The 23,198-nt window shown below is 41.2% G+C and overlaps 2 protein-coding genes across 2 annotated transcripts in view; one reads left to right on the forward strand and one right to left on the reverse strand.

Annotated features, from left to right (window-relative positions):
• Positions 1–14,746, forward strand: part of LOC311101201 (3-hydroxy-3-methylglutaryl-CoA lyase, cytoplasmic-like) — a gene marked incomplete at both ends in the record, with an annotated part of 39,855 nt that extends 25,109 nt beyond the window's left edge. Inside the window, 2 exons of the mRNA XM_084142303.1 lie at positions 14,246–14,371; positions 14,642–14,746. Of these exons, the coding sequence (XP_083998429.1) occupies positions 14,246–14,371; positions 14,642–14,746 (231 nt within the window). The remainder of the gene's footprint in view (positions 1–14,245; positions 14,372–14,641) is intronic.
• A 2,546-nt stretch (positions 14,747–17,292) lies between these two features.
• On the reverse strand, positions 17,293–22,750 carry gfral (GDNF family receptor alpha like; the record flags this gene model as incomplete). Its single annotated transcript, XM_084141888.1, has 10 exons — positions 17,293–17,368; positions 17,454–17,532; positions 17,679–17,759; positions 18,080–18,333; positions 18,468–18,798; positions 18,929–18,985; positions 20,083–20,478; positions 20,943–21,095; positions 21,675–21,809; positions 22,711–22,750. The coding sequence occupies 10 exons, from the start codon at positions 22,748–22,750 to the stop codon at positions 17,293–17,295; spliced, it is 1,602 nt and encodes a 533-aa protein (XP_083998014.1).
• Positions 22,751–23,198: the final 448 nt, after the last annotated feature.

Consider the following 23,198-nt stretch of genomic DNA (forward strand, 5'->3'; position numbering starts at 1 on the left):
ACTAGACAATAGAAGGTTTTCATGCTTTAAGGTTAAAATTCCCCTCTTTTCATTTCTGAGTAATCCATTTATGTTTTTCTGTCTACCTCCCTATTACCCACAAATATCAAGGAAGAGGTTGTGGCTTTACAGTGACAGGACAGTTTATTTATTGCTGGAAAGGGCTGTCCCAGGTTAGAAATTTGTCAGCCTTGTGAGTTACCATTGAATACAATCTCCTTCAGTTCCACAGTTTATGTAGAGAAATGTCAAGGCTGTTTTGGCGAAACCTTGCTGCCTCAAACACTTCAATGAACATACCCTTTCTGCCCCAAGTGACGCACGGCCGCACTTAAAACAAACAATACTGGACAAGAGTGTGGCAATCTCTCAAGTTGTTCACTTACAGTAAATTAGCCGCCTTCCGTAATTCCATATCATGTGCTGTGAACAGCCCGAGCACACACTAAAGTGTATTTTGCCAGGAATGCAGTGTTTTTATACCTCCACGGCTCACTGAATGTGGCTCTTTAATAGCCAGGCCACATCTGGTTTCTGGGCTATGAGAGGCTAATTGAATGCTGGCAATTTGGACTTTCTGACCACCAGTCCCATTGAGCAACAGGAGTCAGACGTGCTGTCGAAAAGGATCGCTGTGCTCTTGCCTTTTGTTCCTCTCGGAAATGGTCCGCCGGAGACCCTCTGACCCTCTGACCCTCTTGCAGTTAGCGGCAGAATGCGACAGGTTTGGCATGATAAATGACAACTCTGTTTACACAACAAAAAGTATCCCGGTACAATATCCTGCCCTGGAGTTAACTAAGGTCTGGGAATCTTGTGCGCAGTGTACACCGGAGTGGATCACTAGGCCTTTGCCAACACAAACAGCAATTACAGGTGTGTCAGACAGCCCCTGGATAAAATAGACCCTTGTCTCTGAGAAAAAGCACAAATTAGGACCATTGTTTAGAGAGAAAACCGTGCTTCCGTTATTGTTGTTTGCTTGGGTCTGTCCTCCAGGGAAAGACGTCCTTCATGGTTTCAGTCTGATGTGTCCCCGTGCCACAGGGGGGTCAGTGGGAGGATAAGCGAGTTAATTTTGTATTACCTCTGACATCTGGCTCTGCCACGGAAGCTGGAAAACATCTTTAATATTCTCCTGACAGTCGCTGAGATATGTGAAAAACATTGTGGATATCTTAATTTGCAATGCCTGTGAAAAATAGATGCTTGGCTTCGGAGCCTTTTGGGGGTTCCACCTCACGGGCAAAACATTTTAGTGGCTCCCCTCTTGACGGCAGAGAGAAAAAGAGAACATTTCCTGCAATGCTACACATTTTGCCATGGGGCGAAGAGAAAATGTTGCAGTTTTAAAGCACGTTTTCTGCCGTTCTACACATTTTGCCATGGAGCGTAGAGAAAATGTTGCAGTTTTAAAGCACGTTTTCTGCCGTTCTACACATTTTGCCATGGGGCGGAAATACATTTTTGACATTTTATAATATGTAAGATTTTTTTTTTTAATGTATAAGAAATTTCATGCAATTCTACTCATTTTGTCATGGGGAAGAGAGAACAAATTTGCTGTTATAAAGCCAATTTCCTGCAGTTCTACCAATTTTGCCATGACTTACAGTGCATTCAGAAAGTATTCACACCCCTTGACCTTTTCCACATTTTGTTGTGTTACAAAGTAGGATTAAAATGGATTTCATTGTTTGTTTTTTGTCAATGATCTACACAAAATACTCTGTAATGTGGAGAAAAATGTGAACATTTCAACAAAAAAACAAAATGTATATTGAATAAAACACTAATATATAAGTATTAAATCCCCTGAGTCAATACATGTTAGAATCACCTTTGGCAGCAATTACAGCTGTGAGTCTTTCTGGGTAAATTTCTAAGAGCTTTGCACACCTGGATTGTACAATATTTGCACATTATTCTTTAAAAAATTCTTCAAGCTCTGTCAAGTTGGTTGTTGATCATTGTTAGACAGCCATTTTCAAGTCTTGCCATACATTTTCAAGCCGATTTAAGTCAAAACTGTAACTAGGCCACTCAGGAACATTCAATGTTGTCTTGGTAATCAACTCCAGTGTATATTTGTCCTTGTGTTTTACAGTGCCTTGCAAAAGTATTCATCTCCCTTGGCGTTTTTCCTATTTTGTTGCATTACAACCTATAATTTAAATTGATTTTTATTTGGATTTCATGTAATGGACATACACAAAATAGTCCGAATTGGTGAAGTGAAATGAAAAAAAGAACTTGTTTCAAAAAATTCTAAAAAATAAATAACGGAAAAGTGGTGCATGCATATGTATTCACCCCCTTTGCTATGAAGCCCCTAAATAAGATATGGTGCAACCAATTACCTTCAGAAGTCACATAATTAGTTAAATAAAGTCCACCTGTGTGCAATCTAAGTGTCACATGATCTCAGTATATATACACCTGTTCTGAAAGGCCCCAGAGTCTGCAACACCACTAAGCAAGGGGCACCACCAAGCAAGTGGCACCATGAAGACCAAGGAGCTCTCCAAACAGGTCAGGGACAAAGTTATGGAGAAGATCAGGTTTGGGTTATAAAAAATATCAGAAACTTTTAACATCCCACGGAACACCATTAAATCCATTATTAAAAATGGAAAGAATATGGCAACACAACAAACCTGCCAAGAGAGGGCCACCCACCAAAATTCACGGACCAGGCAAGGAGGGCATTAATCAGAGAGGCAATAAAGAGACCAAAGATAACCCTGAAGGAGCTGCAAAGCTCCACAGCGGAGATTGGAGTATCTGTCCGTAGGACCACTTTAAGCCGTACACTCCACAGAGCTTGGCTTTACAGAAGAGTGGCCAGAAAAAAGCCATTGCTTAAAGAAACAAATAAGCAAACACGTTTGGTGTTCGCCAAAAGGCATGTGGGAGACTCCCCAAACATATGGAAGAAGGTACTCTGGTCAGATGAGACTAAAATTGAGCTTTTTGGGCATCAAGGAAAACACTATGTCTGGCGCAAATCCAACACCTCTCATCACCCTGAGAACACCATCCCCACAGTGAAGCATGGTGGTGGCAGCATCATGCTGTGGGGATGTTTTTCATCGGCAGGGACTGGGAAACTGGTCAGAATTGAAGGAATGATAGATGGCGCTAAATACAGGGAATATTCTTGAGGGAAACCTGTTTCAGTCTTCCAGAGATTTGAGACTGGGACGGAGGTTCACCTTCCAGCAGGACAATGACCCTAAGCATACTGCTAAAGCAACACTTGAGTGGTTTAAGGGGAAACATTTAAATGTCTTAGAATGGCCTAGTCAAAGCCCAGACCTCAATCCAATCGAGAATCTGTGGTATGACTTAAAGATTGCTGTACACCAGCGGAACCCATCCAACTTGAAGGAGCTGGAGCAGTTTTGCCTTGAAGAATGGGCAAAAATCCCAGTGGCTAGATGTGCCAAGCTTATAGAGACATACCCCAAGAGACTTGCAGCTGTAATTGCTGCAAAAGGTGGCTCTAAAAAGTATTAACTTTGGGGGGTGAATAGTTATGTATGCTCAAGTTTTCCGTTTTTTTGTGTCTTATTTCTTGTTTGTTTCACCCCAAAAAATATTTTGCATCTTCAAAGTGGTAGGCATGTTGTGTAAATCAAATGAAACAACCCCCCCCCCCCCAAAAAAAAATATCCATTTTAATTCCAGGTTGTAAGGCAACAAAATAGGAAAAATGCCAAGGGGGGTGAATACTTTCGCGAGCCACTCTAGGTTATAGTCCTGTTGAAAGGTGAATTTGTCTCCCAGTGTCTTGTGGAAAGCAGACTGAACCAGGTTTTCCTCTAGGATTTTGCCTTTGCTTAGCTCTATTATGTTTATTTTTGTCCCCCCAAAAAACTCCCTAGTCCTTGCCGATGACAAGCATACCCATAACAAAATATGAAGTGTGGTACTCAGTGATGTGTTGTTTTGGATTTGCCCCAAACATAACACTTTGTATTCAGGACATACCATTTATTTCTTTGCCACATTTTTTGCAGTTTTACTTTAGTGCCTTATTGCAAACAGGATGCATGTTTTGGAATATTTTCCTTCTTTTCACTCTGTCAATTAGGTTATTATTGTGGAGTAACTCCAATGTTGTTGATCCATCCTAAGTTTTCTCCTATCACAGCCATTAAACTCTGTAACTGTTTTAAAGTCACCATTGGCCTCATGGTGAAATCCCTGAGCGGTTTCCTTCCTCTCCGGCAACTGAGTTAGGAAGGAAGCCTTTATCGTTGTAGTGACTGGGTGTATTGATACACCATCCAAAGTGTAATTAATAACTTCACCATGCTCAAAGGGATATTCAACGTCTGCTTTAAAAAAAATACCAATAGGTGCTCTTCTTGGCGCGAGGCATTGGAAAGCCTCCCTGATCTTTATGGTTGAATCTGTGTTTGAAATTCACTGCTCGAATTAGGGATCTTGCAGATACAGTAATTGTAATGTGGGGTACAGAGATGAGATAGTCATTCAAAAATCGTGTTAAACACTATTATTGCACACAGAGGGAGTCCATGCAACTTATTATGTGACTTGTTAAGCAGAGTTTTACTCCTGAACTTATTTAGGCTTGTTATAACAAAGGGGTTGAATACTTATTGACTCAAGACATTTCAGCTTTTCAGTTTTTATTAATTTGTTAAGAAAATGTAAACACAATTCCACTTTGACATTATGGGGCATTGTGTGTAGGCCAGATACATAAAACCTCTATTTAATCCATTTTAAATGCAGCCTATAACAGAACAAAATGTGGAAAAAGTCAAGGGGTGTGAATACTTTCTAAAGGCATTCTATGCCAATGATATCTGAGTGAGAGTGACTAACAAAATCAATGTAGGTCCCCTGGAGGTCAGGGCCCCTGGGTACGTGCGTTGCGTTGCGTGCCTGGTCGGTATTCGGCCATGATTACTACAAGTTTAGATAGCTGGCTAGACTAACTTACCCATCTAAAAATTGTTAGCTGACATGAATCTCAGTGACTGACATAACAAGATAAAAAACTGCTGATGCACAACCAGATTTCGAACTTGCATTTTGTGTATTCTACTATTCTAACTCTCAACAGTAAGTTGAGACCCTGACTGAGTACCTAATAAATGTTGTTTTTTTGGGTCATGGGCCCCCTAGCAGCCGGGGGCCCTAAGCGACCGCTTGTGTCACTTGTGCCTGGAGCCGGCCCTGCTTGGCTTCATAATTTGTCCGATTGAAGACAAAATGTTCCAAGGCTGTTGTAAATAACCTGATGGCTTTGAGGCCTGAGGTCCTGAGAGGCATATCATATAGTCATTTCCCCCATCCTGAAAGTAAGTGAAGCTGTGTACAACGTTTTTATCACGTGGCAGTTGATAAGCTGTATAAAACTCAGGTTCTCTGTTGGAGCATATAAATCATGTCTAAAACCCAACATAACAACAACAGCATATCCCGTGATTTGAGAGTAAACATCTGGTAAAACTTCTCTATGGTTCATAATGTCTTTAATGAAACGTAAATGTATTCAACAAGAATGATTAAATTTATCTGGCGAACTGAAGATGTTTTCATGACATCAACATTTTGGACGAAACAAGCTCTTGATTTAATGGAAGACAAATTAGTGAGGTGGGTTTAAGGCAAATGGTTATGCTTTCATGTGTTTTTGAGGTTTTTGAGGTATTCATAACTTGGTATTGAACTGTCACTTTCAGCTCTACTTCCTGTCTCCTTTGCTTAAAGTCTGAAGGGACAACAAAGGACAACAACACATCTTTATGCCTTTCTGCATTCTTTATACAGTGATGTTGCATTCCATATGAAAGATAAAAACATTATTATTATGATCAAGTGGATTCTTCTCCCCAGGACCACATGAGGTGGATGTTTTAGGAATGTTTAACTACAATAATGATTTTTTTCCCCTTGATAAGCAACATGTTCTGGCTGTTTGGTACTGTGGTCCAACAATAAGCCCCACAATGCATAATTAATTATCATATGGAGGCCAGACAGTTGGTGTCGTAGGCAGTAAAAAGTTGTTTCCAACAGAAAGTAGAACTCTCTCTGCAATCACTTTTATTGTGGACATTGCATAAACCAATTTGAACTCAGAGACATTAAACAAGACATACATTTTATATGTGATTATTTTTACATATGGGTGCGTTCTATTTATTCAGGACATGGGAAAGACTGAGACATTGTACTCAAAGACAGCAGAGGGTGTCTTGATATCATTGAAATTGAGTTATAGCCTTGAATTTAAACAACCCCAGAGCTTAGTAACACACACCTTTGGAATTAACCATTTACAAATGGACCGTAGGTAGAATACTAATTATCCAATGAATGGATAAAGTTATAAGTCTTTGAGTTATAGAAAAAAGACCCAACAAAATATACAGTACCAGTCAAAAGTTTGGACACACCTATTCATTCAAGGGTTTTCCTTATTTTGACTATTTTATACATTTTATAATAATAGTGAAGACATCAAAACTATGAAATAACACATATGGAATCATGTAGTAACCAAAAAAGTGTTAAACAAATCAAAATACATTTTATATTTGAGATTCTTCAAAGTAGCCACCCTTTGTCTTGATGACAGCTTTGCACACTCTTGGCATTCTCTCAACCAGCTTCATGAGGTAGTCACCTGGAATGCATTTAAATTAACAGGTGTGCCTTGTTAAAAGTGAATTTGTGGAATTTCTTTCCTTCTTAATGCGTTTGAGCCAATCACATTTACATTTACATCATTTAGCAGACACTCTTATCCAGAGCGACTTACAAATTGGTGCATTCAACTTATGATAGCCAGTGGGACAAGCACTTTATTTTTTCCTTCTTTTTTTTCTCTTTTTTTTATGGGGGGGTGGGAGAGGGGGGGGGGGTAGAAGGATTACTTTATACTATTCCAGGTATTCCTTAAAGAGGTAGGGTTTCAAGTGTCTCTGGAAGGTGGTCAGTGACTCCACTGTCCTGGCGTTGTCCTGGCGTCTGTCCTGGCGGAACTTGATCCACCATTGGGGTGCCAGAGCAGCGAATAGCTTTGACTGGGCTGAGCGGGAACTGTGCTTCTGTAGAGGTAGGGGAGCTAGCAGGCCAGAGGTGGATGAATGTAGTGCCCTCGTTTGGGTGTAGGATCAGAGCCTGAAGGTAAGGAGGTGCCGTTCCCCTCACAGCTCCGTAGGCAAGCACCATGGTCTTGTAGTAGATGCAAGCCTCAACTGGAAGCCAGTGGAGTGTGCAGAGGAGCGGGGTGACATGAGAGAACTTGGGAAGGTCGAACACCAGACGGGCTGCGACGTTCTGGATAAGTTGTAGGGGTTTAATGGCACAAGCAGGGAGCCCAGCCAACAGCGAGTTGCAGTAATCCAGACGGGAGATGACAAGTGCCTGGATTAGGACCTGTGCCGCTTTCTGTGTAAGGTAGGGTCGTACTCTGCGAATGTTGTAGAGCATGAACCTGCAGGATCGGGTCACCGCTTTGATGTTAGCGGAGAACGACAGGGTGTTGTCCAGGGTCACACGAAGGTTCTTTGCACTCTGGGAGGAGGACACAATGGAGTTGTCAACCGTGATGGTGAGATCATGGAGCGGGCAGTCCTTTCCCGGGAGGAAGAGCAGCTCCGTCTTGCCGAGGTTTAGCTTGAGGTGGTGATCCGACATCCACACTGATATGTCTGCCAGACATGCAGAGATGCGATTCACCACCTGGTTATCAGAAGTTAATTGTGTGTCTTCTGCGTAGCAATGATAGGAGAGACCATGTGAGGATATGACAGAGCCAAGTGACTTGGTGTATGGAGAGAATAGGAGAGGGCCTAGAACTGAGCCCTGGGGGACACCAGTGGTGAGAGCACGTGGTGCAGAGACAGATTCTCGCCACGCCACCTGGTAGGAGTGACCTGTCAGGTAGGACGCAATCCAAGAGTGAGCAGCGCCGGAGATGCCCAACTCGGAGAGGGTGGAGAGGAGGATCTGATGGTTCACAGTATCAAAGGCAGCGGATAGGTCTAGAAGGATAAGAGCAGAGGAGAGAGAGTTAGCTTTAGCAGTGCGGAGAGCCTCCGTGACACAGAGAAGAGCAGTCTCAGTTGAATGACAAGTCTTGAAACCTGACTGGTTTGGATCAAGAAGGTCATTCTGAGAGAGATAGCAGGAGAGTTGGCTAGAGACGGCACGCTCAAGAGTTTTGGAGAGAAAAGAAAGAAGGGATACTGGTCTGTAGTTGTTGACATCGGAGGGATCGAGTGTAGGTTTTTTGAGGAGGGGTGCAACTCTCGCTCTCTTGAAGACGGAAGGGACATGGCCAGCGGTCAAGGATGAGTTGATGAGCGAGGTGAGGTAAGGGAGAAGGTCTCCGGAAATGGTCTGGAGAAGAGAGGAGGGGATAGGGTCAAGCGGGCAGGTTGTTGGGCGGCCGGCCGACACAAGTTGCAAGATTTCATCTGGAGAGAGAGGGGAGAAAGAAGTCAAAGCATAGGGTAGGGCAGTGTGAGCAGGACCAGCGGTGTCATTTGACTTAATAAATGAGGATCGGATGTCGTCAACCTTCTTTTCAAAATGGTTGACGAAGTCATCCACAGAGAGGGAGGAGGGAGGAGGATTCAGCAGGGAGGGAAAGGTGGGAAAGAGCTTCCTAGGGTTAGAGGCAGAGGCTTGAAATTTAGAGTAGTAGAAAGTGGCTTTAGCAGCGGAAACAGAGGAAGAGAATGTAGAGAGGAGGGAGTGAAAAGATGACAGGTCCGCAGGGAGTCTAGTTTTCCTCCATTTCTGCTCGGCTGCCCAGAACCCTCTTCTGTGAGCTCGCAATGAGTCGTCAAGCCACGGAGCAGGAGGGGAGGACCGAGCCGGCCGGGAGTATAGGGGACATAGAGAGTCAAAAGATGCAGAAAGGGAGGAGAGGAGGGTTGAGGAGGCAGAATCAGGAGATCAGAGGGAGAAGGATTTAGCAGAGGGAAGAGATGGTAGGATGGAAGAGGAGAGAGTAGCGGGAGAGAGAGAGCGAAGGTTGCAACGGCACATTACCATCTGAGTAGGGGCAGAGTGAGTTGTGTTGGAGGAGAGCGAGAGCGAAAAGGATACAAAGTAGTGGTCGGAGACTTGGAGGAGTTGCAGTGAGATTAGTAGAAGAACAGCATCTAGTAAAGATGAGGTCAAGCGTATTGCCTGCCTTGTGAGTAGGGGGGGACGGTGAGAGGGTGAGGTCAAAAGAGGAAAGGAGTGGAAAGAAGGAGGCAGAGAGAAATGAGTCAAAGGCAGACGTAGGGAGGTTAAAGTCACCCAGAACTGTGAGGGGTGAGCCATCCTCAGGAAAGGAACTTATCAAGGCGTCAAGCTCATTGATGAACTCTCCAAGGGAACCTGGAGGGCGATGTTAAGCTTGAATGGGCTAGTGACTGTGACAGCATGGAATTCAAATGAGGTGATAGACCGATGGGTCAGGGGAAAAAGAGAGAATGTCCACTTGGGAGAGATGAGGATTCCTGTGCCACCGCCGCGCTGACCAGATGCTCTCGGGTATGCGAGAACACATGGTTAGACGAGGAAAGAGCAGTAGGAGTAGCAGTGTTTTCTGTGGTAATCCATGTTTCCGTCAGCGCCAAGAAGTTGAGGGACTGGAGGGTAGCATAGGCTGAGATGAACTCTGCCTTGTTGGCCGCAGAACGGCAGTTCCAGAGGCTGCCAGAGACCTGGAACTCCACGTGGGTCATGTGCGCAGGGACCACCAGATTAGAGTGGCAACAGCCACGTGATGTGAAGCATTTGTATGGCCTGTGCAGAGAGGAGAGAACAGGGATAGACAGACACATAGTTGACAGGCTACAGAAAAAGGCCACAATAATGCAAAGGAGATCGAAATGAAATGAACTAAACATCTGGGAAAGCGAGAGAGTGGGGCCTCCCTCACTTACGTTTCACTGAAACACTCAAATATAACTCTCCCAACTTCCACTTCAGAAATTATAATTGTTGTAAACTACAGCGGTTCAATGTTTTCTAGGAATAAGCTCTAACTTAGTTTATTCAGCTAGGTAACTTGGTACAGAATTCTTCTGTGAAAACCGTCCAGGGCACCGAATCCTATGACGCCAAAGCCAACTAGCATGCCAGCCTCCAATAACACGGTTTAGCACCAATACTCGGTTACAACAAACCACCAGTGTGTTAACACGCCAAGCAGATCATTCGTGTCCGTGTCTAACGTTGTGTAAAGTTTTGGGTTAGTTTTGACAGTTTGAGTGAGTACGTCGTCAACTTATTCAGCCAGTTACCTCCTCCCACGGCACGAACACACAGAGAGCCAAGCTAACGTTAACTAGTCACCCATGTCCCGAATTCCCTTGAACGACTCTGGTTACCAGTATGTAAAAACAAAACAAAAATAAATGTAGGTTATAACTTACCCTTAGTAGCTACTATTAGCCAGTTAAGTGCAAAGCTAGCCACTGAATCGATTCAGCCAGTTCGCGCCTGTCCCAACTGAGAGAAAGCGTCTCCAAATATTAAAGCTAGGTCGTTCCAGCTATTGTTTAGTTAGCTATCCAGATAGCTACATTTCGAGTACAGTAGCTACTAACTACCTAACGTTAACGCTTCAGATAATGAGGTTAGAAAAACAGCTGAATGGTAGGTAGCTAGATGGCATAATTACAGGTACTCTTAAGCGTGAAATAACATTGGAAACAACTATCCACAGTTGCTAATAGTTACCAGTAGCTACCCGCTAGCTAGCTAGCTTTATTGGTCCAGGTAGTGAGTTAGCTAGCCTCATGCTTCACCGGGCTCAGCCGAATACAATACTTACCTACAATAATTACCTACAATAACTACCTAGATAAACTACCTACAATACCTAACTACAATACCTACCTACCTACAATCTTTTAATACATGGTTTAAGCTTTACTCGACACCATATAAGCCAAGCTTACCTCCCGTCAGAGAAAGACACAACCTCACCCGACGCTGTCTTCCAATCAGTTGTGTTTTGACAAGGTAGGGGTGGTATACAGAAGATAGCCCTATTTGGTAAAAGACCAAGTCCATCTTATGTCAAGAACAGCTCAAATAAGCAAAGAGAATCATCATTACTTTAAGACATGAAGGTCAGTCAATACAGAAAATGTATTCAAGTGCAGTCGCAAAAACCATCAAGCGCTATGATGAAACTGGCTTTCCGCCACAGGAAAGGAAGACCCACAGTTACCTCTGCTGCAGAGGATACAGTGGGGAAAAAAGTATTTAGTCAGCCACCAATTGTGCAAGTTCTCCCACTTAAAAAGATGAGCGAGGCCTGTAATTTTCATCATAGGTACACGTCAACTATGACAGACAAAATGAGAAAGAAAAATCCAGAAAATCACATTGTAGGATTTTTAATGAATTTATTTGCAAATTATGGTGGAAAATAAGTATTTGGTCAATAACAAAAGTTTCTCAATACTTTGTTATATACCCTTTGTTGGCAATGACACAGGTCAAACGTTTTCTGTAAGTCTTTACAAGGTTTTCACACACTGTTGCTGGTATTTTGGCCTATTCCTCCATGCAGATCTCCTCTAGATCAGTGATGTTTTGGGGCTGTCGCTGGGCAACACAGACTTTCAACTCCCTCCAAAGATTTTCTATGGGGTTGAGATTTGGAGACTGGCTAGGCCACTCCAGGACCTTGAAATGCTTCTTACGAAGCCACTCCTTCGTTGCCCGGGCGGTGTGTTTGGGATCATTGTCATGCTGAAAGACCCAGCCACGTTTCATCTTCAATGCCCTTGCTGATGGAAGGATGTTTTCACTCAAAATCTCACGATACATGGCCCCATTCATTCTTTCCTTTACATGGATCAGTCGTCCTGGTCCCTTTGCAGAAAAACAGCCCCAAAGCATGATGTTTCCACCTCCATGCTTCACAGTAGGTATGATGTTCTTTGAATGCAACTGAGCATTCTTTGTCCTCCAAACACGACGAGTTGAGTTTTTACCAAAAAATTCTATTTTGGTTTCATCTGACCATATGACATTCTCCCAATCCTCTTCTGGATCATCCAAATGCACTCTAGCAAACTTCAGACGGGCCTGGACATGTACTGGCTTAAGCAGGGATTTGAGTCCCTGGCGGCGTAGTGTGTTACTGATGGTAGGCTTTGTTACTTTGGTCCCAGCTCTCTGCAGGTCATTCACTAGGTCCCCCCGTGTGGTTCTGGGATTTTTGCTCACTGTTCTTGTGATCATTTTGACCCCACGGGGTGAGATCTTGCGTGGAGCCCCAGATCGAGGGAGATTATCAGTGGTCTTGTATGTCTTCCATTTCCTAATAATTGCTCCCACAGTTGATTTCTTCAAACCAAGCTGCTTACCTATTGCAGATTCAGTCTTCCCAGCCTGGTGCAGGTCTACAATTTTGTTTCTGGTGTCCTTTGACAGCTCTTTGGTCTTGGCCATAGTGGAGTTTGGAGTGTGACTGTTTGAGGTTGTGGACAGGTGTCTTTTATACTGATAACAAGTTCAAACAGGTGCCATTAATACAGGTAACAAGTGGAGGACAGAGGAGCCTCTTAAAGAAGAAGTTACAGGTCTGTGAGAGCCAGAAATCTTGCTTGTTTGTAGGTGACCAAATACTTATTTTCCACCATAATTTGCAAATAAATTCATAAAAAATCCTACAATGTGATTTTCTGGATTTTCTTTTCTCAATTTGTCTGTCATAGTTGACGTGTACCTATGATGAAAATTACAGGCCTCTCTCATCTTTTTAAGTGGGAGAACTTGCACAATTGGTGGCTGACTAAATACTTTTTTTCCCCACTGTAAGTTCATTAGAGTTAACTGCACCTCAGATTGCAGCCCAAATAAATTGCTTCACAGAGTTCAAGTAACAGACATCTCAACATCAACTGTTCAGAGGAGTCTGCGTGATTCAGGCCTTCATGGTGGAATTGCTGCAAAGAAACCACTACTAAAGGACACCAATAATAAGAAGAGACTTGCTTTGGCCAAGAAACATGAGCAATGGACATTAGACAGGTGGAAATCTGTCCTTTGGTCTGGAGTCCAAATTTGAGATTTTTGGTTCCAACCGTCGTGTCTTTGTGAGACGCAGAATAGGTAAACGGATGATCTCTGCATGTGTGGTTCCCACTGTGAAGCATGGAGGAGGAGGTGTGATGGTGTGGGTGTTCTTTGCTGGTAACACTGTCTGTGATTTATTTAGAATTCAAGGCACACTTAACCAGCATGGCTACCACAGCATTCTGCAGCGATACGCCATCCCATCTGGTTTGCGCTTAGTGCGACTATCATTCGTTTTTTAACAGGACAGTGACCCAAAACACACCTCCAGGCTGTGTAAGGGCTATTTGAACAAGAAGGAGAGTGATGGAGTGCTGCATCAGATGACGTGGCCTCCACAATCACCCAACCTCAACCTAATTGAGATGGTTTGGGATGAGTTGGACCGCAGAGTGAAGGAAAAGCAGCCAACAAGTGTTCAGCATATGTGGGAACTCCTTCAAGACTGTTGGAAAAGCATTCCAGGTGAAGCTGGTTGAGAGAATGCCAAGAGTGTGTAAAGTTGTCATCAAGGCAAAGGGTGGCTACTTTGAAGAATCTCAAATATAAAATCTATTTTGATTTGTTTAACACTTTTTTGGTTACTACATGATTCCATATGTGTTATTTCATAGTTTTGATGTCTTCACTATTATTCTACAAAGTAGAAAATAGTAAAAATAAAGAAAAACCCTTGAATGAGTAGGTGTGTCCAAACTTTTGACTGGTACTGTATGTGGAGAGCAGTCTTTTTAAAATTGAGTAACAATTGAGTAAAACGTATCAACAGAAATTCATATTTTGTGGCTAAGAGGTCACAGAGATGGTGCAGTTTAACACACGTTACCATGAGGATCAGAAAACATGACACAACAATATGGAACTTTCTTTCTGCTATTACCAAAAACAAATGATGTGCCACTGGTTTAGTATGACAAAGAGGATGAGTAAGCTGTACTGTGGAGGACACCAGGCTGTTGCGCCCACTCATCTCCGAGAAATGAAGACCACAGTTCTCCTAACTGTCCTTAAAACACCACCACAACCCTGGCACGGCACGCTGTACCAACACATTACAATACAGGAGAACAGGGGACATTGTTCTGCATGGGATTTTACCTTCTGCTTGCTCTGTGTGTGTGGTTGTTGAATGTCTCTCCTGTCTGTATGTCTACTTCAGATGGGGATTTGTGCGGTGGACTCGTCTGTAGCAGGTCTGGGAGGGTGCCCATATGCCCAGGGTGCCTCTGGTAACGTGTCAACAGAAGATGTTCTCTATATGCTCCATGGCATGGGCATTAAAACTGTGAGTGTTGCTTCACATGTAACTTGAAAATACCACTTTAAAACAGCTTTGTAATCGCTAGGGAAAATACAGCTCACCCCCATTCATTTGAGAAAGCTTCAGACATAGGATTGGGTCTTGTTTACATTAGTAAAGTGTTTTTTTGCGTAGCTTTCATGTGTATTGGTAGGCCTGCTATTTCTATTTCCACAACTGTTTCTGTTGCAATTGCTCCCCCTGCTGGCAGGGTACCATTCCTGCTACTTTGATCCGTTGTTTCTTTCATTCCAGGGAGTGGATCTCTCCAAGGTAATAGAGGCAGGTGATTTAATCTGCAAAGCCTTAAACCGCAAGACCAACTCCAAGGTAGCCCAAGCAAGAAGCAAGTCCTCATGATTACTCTGTGCATTGACGCAAGAAGAAGAGAAAGACCTTTCCCTTTAGCACAGTATTTTGTCCTGTTGATGCTGCATATTGATAGCCATTGATGCTATATAAAGTACAATATACTTCTTTTTTTTAAACCGAAATTGATGGCCATTTAGCAGAGGCACTTTATTAAAACGTTGCTGGATAAGGCCTACTTAAATTCAAGAAATAACTGAACACTTTTTAAACCAAAAAACCTCTTCCAGTTATCATGTATAGTCTGTCTGGTAGGAAGTGAAAGACAGAGATGACTCCTCACTAAGTTATGAAAGTTATTCATGGGTTTCTGTGGGGTTCTCTTCCCATTCATTTCCGGCTCAATGTGGTTACAGTTAGACCTGGGAGGGTCAAGGGAGTCCTGCTGGGTTTAAAACCAGTGAGGGTCGATCATTGTCTCACTCAAAATGTATTTTCATTTCCTAAGTCCGTTGCTCCGTCAAGATGGAAGTCTGTCTGCCTCCAAATTAAAATATGGATTTTTTTTTTCTCTCTTCAAATCAAATTGAGTCAAATTGTATTTGTCACATGCACCGAATACAACTGGTGTAGACTTTACAGTGAAATGCATGCTTATGAGCCCTTCCCAACGATGCAGAGTAAAACAAAATAATAGTAACACAATTCATCCTCACCAGTGCATGACACCATTCGAAACCATATAGATGGTCATTTTATTCTGTGGAGTTAAATGGACAGTAGGTGGCAGCTTTATGTTGACCTATTCTATGTGCAATAGTCAGAGGCCAAATGTATTTTAGCTGGAGAAGCCTCTTAACCGTTTATTTTAGTTGAAGTAGGCCTTCTGAACATACAGCATCTCTAAGAACACGGAACAATATCAAATTTTGTAAATTAAATCCCTTCATGAACTTTGTTGTATAACAAAGTATTTAACCTCCCTTCCACTAGACAGTACTCCTTTTTAAATGCCTTTTAAAATGTCAATATACACAAGTAAGTTATTTTATTCATTTGCATTTCGATAGTAATGAATACAGTTCAATGTGAAGTACTATGTGACAGAGTGCTATAGTAATAAGAAATATGTTCAATGTATGTAGTGACGTTATTCTATGGGTTCATCTTGCAATAGGGAGCAACATATATATTATACATTAAATAAATTGTTATTTAAAGAAGGGTGGTTGAGTAAGTCTGATTTTGTTAGCAAACCAAGATACATAATGGTATCCCTTTTATATTGGAGTTGGATTGGAGGTAATATAAACAGAAATAAACTGAAGAGTGTTGTGGCAAACCACTGTGAATCCAACATGTTTATTACATAAAGATAATAAAGGTTGATTAAACAAAGTTGTTTACCGTTAAAGAGCTAGATTACTGTAGGTTTCAGATTACACATGACATTCTAAGCTTTCAGTGTTTGCCTACTGTGCTGCCTGCAAATCTAATATTTATCTAATCATCTACCGGCCCCTTCAGCCCAACCTTTCCCCAAAATCAAGGCCTAGCATTGTTATTATCTTGTGACAATATTGCATTACTTAAATTATTATTTTACTTGAGATTAATCCAAACATTTGGTAACCTTTAAATATTTTACTGTGAGAGTATCACAGGATTAAACACACAAAAAAATGTTTGATACACATTACCAATATATTTTCTGGAAGTTAAAAATACCAAACAAAATTCCCATTGCTTGTGGAGGACTTAAGTAAACACATCATCCATTTTGTAGACATCTGGATGAAGGAGTTGAGGTTCAATGAAAAGGGGTGCATGACAAAGCAATGCATCTTATCAGACTTGAGACAGGTCAAAGACCTGACCTTAAACATAAACATCTGCTACATACCAACGTTAGCCATCATATATCATCCTAATTATGCTGTTCTCTAACACGTTCTGTATAGCCAGCTAGCATATTGCTAATATAATGAACTAATGTTGGTTACTGTTAATACATTACACATGTTAAAATACAACAAAGATCTTGTTGTCTTTGCTCCCTTGGGAAAATGAGATGGTTACAAGGCTGTAAAAAATATATAGACATGACTTTCTTATAAGTAGGCTGAATCAGCTCTACAGCATTGGAGTGACAATAGAGGCAAGAAAAAAATCACTTAAAAGGGATGTGTCAATATTTGACCATCATTGCCTTGTTGACATAACCAGTTGTATAATGTCACTTACTGACTGTGTTGTGTACCAGTTACTAGAGCGCTATCAGCTTTTTCCAGGAGTTATCACGTAAACCACGCCACTGTGTTCTGACACTCACTCAAGCAAGGATAGCAGAAAAGGCTTATGACCGTACATTTGTTTTAATTGCACAAAATTATCTTAAAACAGAGTCATGTTTTGACATATTAGTATAACTAGCTAAGTAAATGTTGATAAAAATAGTATTTTCAAAAAGCCATTAGATACCAATAAATCTAAATTAGATCAGAAAATGCAGGTTCTGCATTATCAGACATATACCATTGCATACTGTACCATAATCATATACACAATATATACACAGTTACATGCGTGTTTGAGTCTCAACATGGTCCGAAAATTACAACACCATTTTTATCAGGAGGGTGAAATTGGGGCTTTTCGTTCCCTCTGTGTGTCCTATTAGAAAAAAAAGCAATGTATCAAACAATTGTAATTTTTAAGCATTCTAATCTGCATCCGTTATTAATGTATACTTACTTACCGTATGTGAAAAACAATCATGACTGCCATCAGTACTACTGCAACAAGCAGTATGTATGCAAAAACATACAACAGTTGATCTGAAAAAACAAAATACACTTTAATTGGAAGCTCTCGTGGTGAATGTCAATTGATTTGACTGTCTCAATAACATTTTGAATACACACAACAACCATTACAGTGCTGACATTTAGAGTTACAGTTGAAGGATAACTTAAAACATTACCACTCAACCATTCGTATCCTGATCCTGATTCACTCACTGGAGGTGGTACATATGGAGTCCTATCTTTCTTCACTGGTGACACTGAAATATATATTTTTTAAACTGTTAGATCTTCAGCAATGTTTTATCATGAACACAAACTATTTGTCCCCCTCCCCCCACTGACTTTGCTGATAACTTCAATGTTGAGAGAAAATGTACTTGCTACGACTGTGATATGTTGTTGTCTCACATAGCTATCTTAAGATGAACGCTCTAATGTAAGTCGCTCTGGATAAGAGCGTCTGCTAAATGACTAAAATGTCCAATGTAAATGTAATACACACATCCATTGGGGAACAAACTTCACCATATAAATACTACAATAAGTAGTGTTGTAGTTAACTGTGGACGTCACTCACTAAAATGCGTTCGGTTGTGAAGTACTTGATGCATCATGTCACACTTGAATAGGTCTTTGTTGTGAAGTCCATCACATGTACAGGGATGCTGAAGTGCTGTGCCCATTGTAGCAATCAAGGCCATTCTGCACTCGGCATCTCCTCCAAGAATAAGAGCAGGATCCAGAAGACTAGTACATTCATCCATAGCATAATCACTGCATGGCGTGTCTTCAGTATCCCAGCAGTTTGATAGGAGAGCTTCTAAACGGTTCCTGTTAATTTATATTTATATAATAAGTCATACAGCAAAAAGACCCAGACAGGCACTACAATGTCTACATGAAAACATCAGAGAAATCCCATGCAGACTTCTAGAAATGTTGTATCACGATTGTCCAATACAAACCTGCAGAGCGCCTCCCGCAGGCAGTTGTCAAAGATTTCCAGACAGATCTGGGTCCTGGCCTCCTCCAAATGTTCTCCACATGTGCCACTGTGCAGACCCTCCTTCATATGCAGACAGTCCGGATCGCCTGGGTCACATTCACAGAGGACGAACATTTCTGCGATGTTGTATGGCAGACCAGCGTAGAGCTGTTGAGTGACCTGTCGACAGTGAGTGCTGTTGCATTGCTTTGCCGAACACGTCTGCACAAGAGGAACCATTCGCCTGTTGCAGACCTCATCATGGAGGCAGATTGTCATCTGTTGCAAACAGGACCCATCAATGTCATGAACTGAAAAATAGGGGTCTGGAGTAAATGCTACAGTTTATAGCCCAAACTACAATATTTCCAGTAACATAAATAGTTATAATCGTCACATTTTGTTCTAAATGTATGAACATGAGGATAATAAATTGAATACCATATTCTTTCAGACTGCTACTTTTCCAGTCCACAATTGAACTCTTCTTCTGTTGTGCTATATGGGAGAAAGATTCAAAACCGGTATAAAGCCAGCCACTTATACCTACAGTACGTGCCAAAGGTTTGGGCACACCTACTCATTCAAGGGTTTTTCTTTATTTTTACTATTTTCTTCATTGTAGAATAATAGTGAAGACATCAAAACTATGAAATAACACATACGGAATCATGTAGTAACCAAAAAAGCGGCGGTTGGAACCAAAAATCTCAAATTTGGACTCTAGACCAAAGGACACATTCTTGGCCCAAGCAGGTCTCTTCTTCTTATTGGTGTCCTTTAGTAGTGGTTTCTTTGCAGCAATTCGACCATGGAGGCCTGATTCACACAGACCCCTCTGAACAGTTGAGATGTGTCTGTGACTTGAACTCTGTGAAGCATTTATTTGGGCTGCAATTTCTAAAGCTGGTAACTCTAATGAACTTATCCTCTGCAGCAGAGGTAACTCTGGGTCTTCCATTCCTGTGGGGGTCCTCATGAGAGCCAGTTTCATCATAGCGATTGATGGTTTTTGCGACTGTGCTTGAAGAAACGTTCAAAGTTCTTGAAATGTTCAGCATTGACTGACCTTCATGTCTTAAACTAATGATGGACTGTCATTTCTCTTTGCTTATTTGAGCTGTTCTTGCCATAATATGGGCTTGGTCTTTTACCAAATAGGGCTATCTTCTGTATACCCCCCCTACCTTGTCACAACACACTGATTGGCTCAAATGCATTAAAAAGGAAAGAAATTCCACAAATTAACTTTTAACAAGGCACACCTGTTAATTGAAATGCATTCAAGGAGACTACCTCATGAAGCTGGTTGAGAGAATGCCAAGAGTGTGCAAAGTTGTCATCAAGGCAAACGGTGGCTATTTGAAGAATCTCAAATATAAAATAGATTTTTACTACATGATTCCATATGTGTTATTTAATAGTTTTGATGTCTTCACTATTATTCTACAAGGTAGAAAATAGTAAAAATTAAGAAAAACCCTTGAATGAGTAGGTGTGTCCAAACTTTTGACTGGTACTGTATGTCCATTTTAAAAGTAAATAAAAGTGTATCAATACCCTGTAAACTACAGAAGATAAAATGAGTGTCTTACCATTACCAGTTAACTTCTTTCTTGTATTTGACCTGTCCTTTAAATCATGTAGACCCGTTGAACCCAATGCCTCCAGTGCGTTCTGAATGCAGGAGTTGTTGTTCACAACACTCCATATCCCTCGGCACTTTCTTCTGCTCATGGTGCATGTACAATTAGACAGAGAGGTGCTCTGGAGTTCCATCCACAATGACAGACAGTGGTCCTGAGAGCTTGGAGAGTTGCACAGTTTTTTTCCTTTCTGGCATGAGTCCTTCAACTTCTTATACACCAATGCACAGTGGTGGGACTTCTGGCAACTATGAAGGGCAGACAGACAGCTATCTCTGGTGGTTATTGGTTGTTCCTTCATAGGATTCCAGCGGGATCTAACAGAGCTGCTCAGGGCTTGACCATCTACAAATACAGATGTATTGTAATGTAAAAGGGACATGTAATGTATGTATCACCAAAGGAGGGTCACATTTACCGTACTAGGTTTGCTTCATTTTGTACTTCATTGATTCCTTACGAAGAATACAACTAATTTAAGTGTTGCCTATGTTGATAGAACAACTAAAACAACATGTACAGATGTAGGATGTTAATTTGAGCCAGTTTGCTACAACAGGAAAATAATCCTGCAGCAACAGGAAATGTGAATTATTATGTGGATTATAATTAATTGACTTTTTTGTAGGGGTTGATACGTTTTTCTAAAGGGAAGATCAAGTCTGAAATTTAGAAGTGGAAATTATAAACTTCAGAAGCCTTTTAAACCTCAAATACACCATGTTTTTAATTAATTTTAAAGTTCTTCTCCAACAGGGTGATCAAATGAAGATCCTACATCTGTACCATGTATGAGAGAATGGGTTCACCTGTCTCAGGGAGGCATTGTGATGTGAGTAGTTCCAGAGAGGTACAGGGCTCCTCCCATGCACACAGACACCCTCTCACGGTAGGATATTGGTCAAGAATGGAGTGGATGGTCATATTACAGACCTTTGAGCCTTTTATTTGGCAACTTCCATCTGGATTTGAGCACAAAGGAGAAGAGGTAGAAAAACCAGATTTTCAAAGGCAGTTAAATAGATGCACATTGGCACTGATATGTATTCTGTGCAACAGGTGTTTATTTTTTCAAGGCTGGGCTACCCCCCACCATGTAATTGGCAAAAGGAATTGTTTGATTATCTCAGAATAAACACAAATAATTTCTGGGAAGGTTTGACGTAGCTTTGTGGGAGTCCAAAGAAAGACGGACATGTAAATGTCCAATCCATTTCTCACAACAATGTAGCCTACAGCTCCCAGAATTACAGTCATTGAGGTTCTATTTATCCTCTCGCTGAGACAACAATTTCATCTGCTCTAGGCAATAACAGGTGGGAAATCCATTTTCCACATAAGACTATAGGCTTGAGGCTATTGCTTCAGTGGTATTAGGTTTCCTTAATATCGTACAGGGGTGGAATCGAACATTATGTTTTTGTAATTTAATTTATGTTCCATGGCTTTTGATAGTATTTTATTCACTCAAAGAATGGAAATATGGTTAAGTCCCAGTAATCAAATAAAACAGATTAAATCCCTTACAGCAAAAAAATTACCTTTAGGATTACAGATGTTTCTGAGAGATGTTTTCTCACAGAAAGCTGACTCTGATAGGCAGGTCTCCATAAAAGCCAAACAGCCTGTGGATCTGGATGAAATCTGGATGCTGGTTATCTGGTAAACAAGAACTACTGGAAGATATTTACAAAAAAAGTTTGAATACAACATTTTTAAAGTTATCTTCTTTGGATTGAACTCTTCTCCAACGTTTTGGTAGATAGAACACCTTCCCCATCCTTCTCTTATGAGTGGATTTCACACTGAGCAAGCTGAAAGGTAGGCTACTGCTTGAATTTGAATACAAAACTTTTGTCCTTATGTTCCCCTTTAAACTACTGGCTGGGCACAGACCTCAGTTCAAGGTCCAGTTTTGATTTACATTTTGCTAAGTTGTGAATTCAATGTAAAATCAACAAACAAACAAAAATCCCAATTTCATTGGATTTAGGTTAAAAGTTGGGTAAAAAAAAGAAAAGAAATGCCCTTAGATTGATGACTTTTTGCAAATCCAATCAGTTTTCCGCGTTGATTCAGCATCATCACATCGGGCCCCGTGTAGCTCAGTTGGTAGAGCATGGCGCTTGCAACGCCAGAGTTGTGGGTTCGAATCCCACGGGGGGGCAGTATGAAAAAATAATAATGTATGCACTCACTAACTGTAAGTCGCTCTGGATAAGAGCGTCTGCTAAATGTAAAATTATATAGATTTTTTTTTTCGTTGAAATGACGTGGAAACATAGTTGATTAAACCAGTTTTTGCCCAGTGGGTAGATTGTGTAGCATTATTTCAAGCAAGTTTACCGTAGGCTGCCAATTCACTAATTTATTTGGCAAATGCAAATACTAAACATATGGATATTATCATACCTCTATTTAACTTGACCACTTTTGCTACTTACTCTACATTGGGGAGCTACAGTCTATCTTTATAGGTCAGGTATCACAGTAGTAGTAAAGGAAATTCACCTGCTTGAGGCTCAGTAAAAAGAAGCTAAACATACCCCAAATCACCGGTAGACTTTAAATACTCACCAATTACCATCGCGGTTTTCACACCTGTCGTTCGCTGCATGGTAACACCTTCCCTTTCGGTTGGTACCTCTTCAAGTGGACAGCTCCGATCTTTGCAGCTGGCGATTACCCCAGTGCGTACCAATCGCTATGACGTCAGTTGAAAGGTAACCAGACTTGCAGGTGGGATCTAGGCTAAGTACTTACACCTCTGAGGTTATGGTTAGTTAAACAGATAAGTGAATTAAAGTTTAAGGTCCAGCTGATTGCACAGATCATACTTCATGCTCATAAAGTAAACATTTCGTGCCCTTGTTATTCATGCAGCATTGGGTTATCAAATGAAATAACTTGGTAACTTTTATCTTGAATCTTTAGGGAGTACTGAAATTTCATTCTAATGTAAGATGTTAAAAGTTGTCAAACTCATGGTGACTGACAGTCAATGAAATATGTTTAGGACAGGGTGGAATACATACACCACTAATTAATTAGTTGTATAACAAAAC

This window comes from Coregonus lavaretus (assembly GCF_964263955.1).
Source record: "Coregonus lavaretus genome assembly, chromosome: 25".
In the NCBI taxonomy this organism is placed as follows: domain Eukaryota; kingdom Metazoa; phylum Chordata; class Actinopteri; order Salmoniformes; family Salmonidae; genus Coregonus; species Coregonus lavaretus.